General features: G+C 45.6%; 1 protein-coding gene across 6 annotated transcripts in view; it reads right to left on the bottom strand.

Annotated features, from left to right (window-relative positions):
• Positions 1 to 1,367: 1,367 nt before the first annotated feature.
• The window catches only part of LOC308331150 (bone morphogenetic protein receptor type-2-like), a 35,223-nt gene continuing 30,033 nt past the window's right edge, over positions 1,368 to 6,557 (bottom strand). For 4 of the 6 annotated variants that reach the window (XM_080786359.1, XM_080786361.1, XM_080786363.1 and 1 more), the window contains exons 17-21: positions 6,188 to 6,319; positions 5,409 to 5,642; positions 4,993 to 5,169; positions 3,103 to 3,616; positions 1,368 to 2,729 (exon numbers count right to left, since the gene is read on the bottom strand). In XM_080786359.1, coding sequence (XP_080642485.1) covers positions 2,371 to 2,729; positions 3,103 to 3,616; positions 4,993 to 5,169; positions 5,409 to 5,642; positions 6,188 to 6,319 — 1,416 coding nt within the window. In that variant the 3' untranslated portion in view covers positions 1,368 to 2,370. The remainder of the gene's footprint in view (positions 2,730 to 3,102; positions 3,617 to 4,992; positions 5,170 to 5,408; positions 5,643 to 6,187; positions 6,320 to 6,557) is intronic. The other 2 variants (XM_080786364.1, XM_080786362.1) reach the window with 2 other exon arrangements.

The raw sequence follows: 6,557 nt of genomic DNA, 5'->3' as shown, positions 1-6,557 counted from the left end.
TATGTTTATTTCGTCTTTGTGTTACAAATAAACAAATATATCTCCATTATAAGTAATAACTGTTCAGAATCTACACAGCTTGGTAGGCTGCAGATACACCAACACACCAAAAGAGTTAATGCAAAATGTCTGCTTATTAACAATAGATAAATTGGCTACTGCTATCGTTTAAGGGGCGGGAACCCCTTTTGGTGTTTTAAGTATTTAGCTATTGAAAAATAGCAGATCTACAAGCTTATTTTTTGAAAAATCGTGAAAATGTGGCGCACATCTTTGAATATATATTCTTTCACAGCGAACGTTTTTAACTCAAATCTTTGCTTCCGGGGGGGTCCCTGGAACGACATATTTTCCGATGGGGGTCGGTGGCCAATTACATATAATTTCTGTGGCACTTGACATGAAATATTGAGCACCACTGATATAGAAACATAGGTATTTCAGAAAACTGTTCGAATTTAGAAGACATTTTTTTCAAATTTCGACGTCAGGCCTAAAAGGGTTAATGTCAGCTTGGTTTTCAGATACCGATATTAAACGATAACAGCAAATATCAGGCGATATCGATACGTGGCCGATATATCTGTGCTCCCCTAAATGAAAGTGAAAACAAAAGGTGTGGAAAAAGGCCAGCTCAAATATACTAAAGTACTGAGCTGAGGTCATGATGACCTCCTCAATTAAGAACTGTTGGCTGGCAGAGGGCAAATTGACCATAGCCTATCACTGCTGTATTCTCAATTAGTGAGCACCTGTATCCACCCTGCAATCAGCACAGAGTTTGTCAAGCCTAGTTTTTTGCTCATTCTGTACAGACCACAGCAGCGTGTGCGTCTCCTTGTTAACCACACACACATGCTTTCTGTACAACTCTACATTCTTCAGTAAAACCCTCAACCCAAGTGCTTTGTTGTTCTTGACCGAACCACCTGGAGCGGTGTAAAGCTTCCGAACCCCACTACAAAATAAAAGGAGATAGTGCTGTACAACAAACAATGGAACAAAAGGAGATAGTGCTGTACAACAAACAATGCATAGCTAGATTTTAAAAAAACTAAAAAAAGTAACAGCCAAGATCAGCCTATTAGCACACATGAGCAGAATGCATCACGGTCATTCTGACCAATCACAGCCGGCGCTTTTCCAAACTGTGTGTGTGTGTGTGTGTGAGTAGGAGAGCGCCATCTGTTGACCACAAAAGGCAGTGTGTCCACCAAGAAGAGACTTGGAATACAAATACAGTATTTCAAAATTTGAGTACTTTTACTCCAGTATACTGTAAAAATATTGTACTACAATCATTTGAAAACGTTGTAGATTTGGACTGCAGCCTTATATATATACTGTATATAGCCTACATTTCAGCCTTTTTCAAAAGATTGTATATACAATTGAAAACTTGAAATCTGCATAATGAGTGCTTTCTATTTGTGGTACATTTTGATGCCAATACTTTTGTACTTTTACTCAAGACTCAAGAATAAACTAGCTAACTAGCTAACTAACATGGCAACTAGCATGGCCCACTAGCTCTCGCTGGCCAACGAGCAGTGAGAGAGGGGGCGTGTTTACAGCAGAGCTATCCAATCGCCTACCATCTTGCAGAGGGAGATGTTTTTTTTGTTTTTTGTGCTACTCATTGGCACGTGAATGCCTTTCAAGACGCGAGCCGGTCGTTTTCATTGGCTACGCTGTACGTATAGCCAGCCTCCCATTGGCTGGGTTGTAGTGATGTGCACACCCCCCCCCCCCCCCCCCCCGGTCTCAGTGGTGTGAAGTAACTAAATGTAGTAAATGGTACATTTACTCAAAGTGCTATACCCGAGTACACATATTTTTTTATTCTACTGCATTACATCTGTACTCGAGTACACATTTAGAGGTACACTTACTTTACTTGAATGTTTAAAATGTCTTTATACTTCTTTATACTTTATACTTCTACTGCATTACATTGCAAATATTGTACTTTTCCCGCCTTAAATAGGGACGCCATGTTGAAATCAGCCTTGACCCATTGCATCATTCTGATTGGTCCCTGACCGACCAACCAGCAGTCTTGTTCCGCCTTGTTCTGCCACCTTCTGGTTGTATATGCGTACAGTTAAAAAAAAGAGTTAAAAAAAATTCCAGTTTTTGTATTCAAAATGAGAATTGAAAAAAATCACGTTTCCACGACGGCAGTGGTTGGAGAGAGAGATGATTTTTGTCCAACCGAGTAACAACAACCAATGGGGCGCGAAAAGGGGCAGGAATGAGGGCGGAGATTGACAAAAGGACCAAAAAAAAAAAGACAAAACAGGAAATGAGGAGAAACGAAGCATAAAGACATAAAAGACATAAAAGTAAGACATTAGACACCATCAAAGCTCAGAGGCAGGTCAACCCAACCTGGTCCTCCGAGCCGGATGAGGAGGTCACGGTCGCTGTGGCGGCTCCGCCCACCCCGACCAAGAAAACAGCCATGCTAGACTTCGATTGGTTGATTCTGGCCATACCTCCTCCTCCTCCTCCTAATCCTCCTCCGCCCGTACTGGCCGGTCTGCCGTGGTGGTGATAGGACGATGACATGATGAAGTGGGCGTGATCAAAGTCCAGGTCCAGGCTGGTGTCTGTGGAGACCACCCAGGAGGAGGGGCGGGGCCATTTCTTCAGCGCGTACGGCGTCTTGACGCGACGCTTGATCTTCTCCGCGGACAGGCTGAGACCCGAGTCTGCCGAGCCGCACACTGACGAGAGAGAGACATTACATTACGCACATGCACGCGCAAGCACACTCTTCTTCTGACAGGATTGTTTGGTCTGCTAACAGAAGATAGCACCAGATTTTCAACACATTTTGTGTGTGTGTGTGCGTGCGTGTGTTCATAAACAATTCTAAGAGAAGTGGATGTTTACACACACACACACACACACACACACACACACACAGTACGTCGGCCATGCATTCTTATCGCAAGTTATCAGAATTCCGACATTCAACAGATTCTTATCTGTGTGGAATTTCCTTACACACACACACACACACACACACACACTTGCGTGGCCGGTTAAGACCGATATGAGGTTAGGGGGCGAGGCCTCTCGCTAAAACAACCTCACCTGATGACGATGAGGAGGATGAAGACGTAGATGAAGAGAGGTCCAGGGAACAGGGTCTCTGAGGACGCTCCCTGCCCCGGCTCCGCCTCAGCTGGACCGCACAGTGGACCGGTTCTACTGGTTCTACTGAGACAGGGCCAGTCTGGACCGCACAGTGGACCGGTTCTACCGGTTCTACTGAGACTGGTCCAGTCTGGACCGCACAGTGGACCGGTTCTACCGGTTCTACTGAGACCGGTCCAGGTTCTGGCCTGGCGTGCGAGACCAGTCTGCTGACGACAGCGCGGCGGTCCGCATTCTGATCCGCCGCCGTGATCCGGTCGGGGGATCGGTCTCCTGTGGCCCCGCCCCCCTCCGTTGTCACGGTGACATCATCATCATCGCCTCCCGTTGCCCTCGGCGACGACCCCGCGACCTCTGCGGCGGCCGCGTCCTGCTGGCGGGTGACCTCTGACCTCCGGTTGTTGTTGTTGTTGTTGGAGTTGGGGGGGCGATGGAGCTCCTGGTGGTAGCTCTGAGAACAGCAGGACATTGTTTTGGTCACATGACCCATTTAGCACATTTAGACCTGAGGAACTACAAACGGCACATTTAGACCTGAGGAAATACAAACAGTTTTCTGAAAAACCCATGTTTCTGTATCAGTGGTTCTCAAACATCATGTCAAGGAAGGACCCCCAAGATTATGTAATTGGCTGCCGACCCTTATCTGAATTAGGGCTGACCCCAAAAAAATCGATTAATCGACGTTCGTTCGATAACCACGGGAGTCGATCTTGAAATAAATCGAATAGTAATAAATAAATAAAAAGTGGACCCTTTTTGGTCCGCGAGCCGGCCCATTTTGGTCCGCGAGCCAGGCAGGCGCGAGCATGGCTCCGTCCTCACGCGTTAACGAGAAAGTCAACAAGTGCGGATCTATAGTCATGCCGTCCACGCAGAAAAATAAGTCAAAAGTGACATGGTTGCATTTTAAAAATATGCAAAGAAGTCCACGACCGTGGTGGAAAAAATAATGTGTCACGTTATCACAGCACCTGTAGCGAAGAGGATTCCATCCATGCCCGACTCCCTGCCGCATGCTACCACAACCCCATCGGAGCGCATCTTCTCCAAAGCTGGATCTATTGTCTCTTTTCTGCACTAATATAAGTACGGTATCTATAATATTACACTCAGATTTAATTTCTGACATGCGTCATTGACGGCTTGAAGAGTTCATTCATGTTACCGTTCGTTTACAATTGACAGGAGTTTGGATTATATATTTTTTTATTTGATTGAGAGGTAATTGAGAGGCGCCGTTTAATAATTGTCAAATAAAAGACCAATCCAATATGCGCTCCTCTCTACTATTTGTATCTTCTGCAGCTATATCGCTGTTTTATTATAAGCCTAATTCATTGTGCGTCACTGCTATTTTTATTGTTTATTTATTGTTTATTGTTTATTGAATGGATCCCCATTAGCTGACGCCGTGGCGACAGCTAATCTTCCTGGGGTCCATATAAAATACATACAAAAAAATACATACGGTAATTACAAATACATTCAACAGTTAAATACATGAAAATACATAATTACAATTTATTCTATAAAATGAAATGCAACGTAATGAGAATAACATTATGGTCATGTGGTCAGCTGTAGGAAGTGTTCTTTTAAAGCATATTTGAAAGATAATTTATGTTGTGTTATGTTAATGTGAGGCGGTAACATGTTCCAAAATGATATTGATCGACACATAACTGTTTATTTAAGGAGGTTCGTTTTTGGAGCAGGGAGTGATAAATGACCGAGGCTTGTAATTCTGGTTATATCAATAGCTAAAGTATAACACAATGCTTAAAACACCAAGGGGTTCCCGTTCAGACACATGACGGGACTGACCTGGTGTGGGCGGCGCCCGGTGCTCAGCAGCGGCTGGTATTGGTCGGTACTGACCTGGTGTGGGCGTCGCCCGGTGCTCAGCAGCGGCTGGTATTCGTCGGGACTGCAGTTGAGCAGCGAAGCCCCACCCTCTTCACCTCCGTCCACGCCCCCACTCATGCTTGGCTCCTCCTCCACCTGACGGAGCGTCAGTATCATCACATCACCATCACGGTCATTACATCATCATTACATCGCAACAATTACATCACAATCATTACATAATCATTACATCATCGCCTCATCGCAATTATTGGAGAATACGTTTTTCCCAAATACAGATCCCATTGTGGGGGTCCTCGACATAAATAAAACGACAGAAAGAAATACCGCATGTTAATGTACTTCATTACACGTTAATGTACGTCCACACTCACTTGAGGTCCCGCCGGATTGGTCCGTCCGCCGGCTCCTCCTCCTCCTCCTCCTCCTCTCATGCCATTGGTCACCAGGGTGGGGACACCGGCGCTGTAACCGTTGGCGACCACCGCCAGTGTCCCTCCCACGCCCGGGACGGTGTTGTTGTTGATGGTGGTCGCCGCGGTAACCAGGTGGGGCTCTGCCGCCCGGGCAACAGACACCGTGTTCACCCTAGCAACGCCCGTCTCCACCTAGAAACCACCCAGAATTTTTAGTAGTCGACTAAATATTTCGTAAGAGTTTAGTCGTCTAAATCTACAGTTTGTTTCTGTTGACAAGAACGCATTTGTGGGCCTTGTAATGCCGTTGTAATGGCAGATTTTACCCTTGGTTACGTGCTGAAAATAGCAGATCTACAAGCTCACAACACGTTGTGAGCTTGTAGATCTGCTATTTCAGAGTGCAACAACCAAAGACTATTATACCAGTAAGACGCGCAAATGCGGGAAGCGAACGCAGCTCGTACATATTTGGGTTTTGGACGTATAGCTGCTTTGGGGACTCCTTATATGGTTATGGCTGAGTCATGGTGACACAAATCACTCAGCTCCATATATGGGCACAAAAGCGGGACAGACAGACAGACAGACAGACAGACAGACAGACATGATCTGCTAGGTCTCATAGTAAGTGCTCAGTGCGTTCGCAATCACTGCGTTCGCAATTATGACCAAAATAGATGTTTGCTACCTAACCCAACAGTGGGTTAGGTGGAGACCGTATAGAGGTACCGTACCAGCTTGACGTTGGACCTGTGCTTGGTTCTGGGCTGGAGGGGCAGAGTGCTGGGTCTCTTTGGGACGTTGTGCTGTTTGGGGAGGGGGAGGGGGAGGCAGTGTTCCCCTGGCCACTGCGTCGAGGTCACCTGCTTAACAGACCAAAGGGAACAACTTTTATCACTCTACACAGGTACAGAAAACAATCCCGATCTGAAACACAGAGATTACTGTATATTTGAGCTCAAAATGAGGTATATTGTACTACAGTCTGGCCAGTTGTATTATGGCCTGCTGCTACGGTACAATGAACTCTATTAAAAACTATTAAAATACCATTTACAATGTAGGCATTTAGCAGATGCTCTTAATTCAGAGCGACTTACAGTA

Source organism: Protomyctophum bolini, assembly GCF_963924005.1.
Source record: "Protomyctophum bolini genome assembly, chromosome: 16".
In the NCBI taxonomy this organism is placed as follows: domain Eukaryota; kingdom Metazoa; phylum Chordata; class Actinopteri; order Myctophiformes; family Myctophidae; genus Protomyctophum; species Protomyctophum bolini.
The sequence above is the reverse complement of the archived record's forward strand: the minus strand, read 5'-3'. Positions and strand labels throughout refer to the sequence as shown.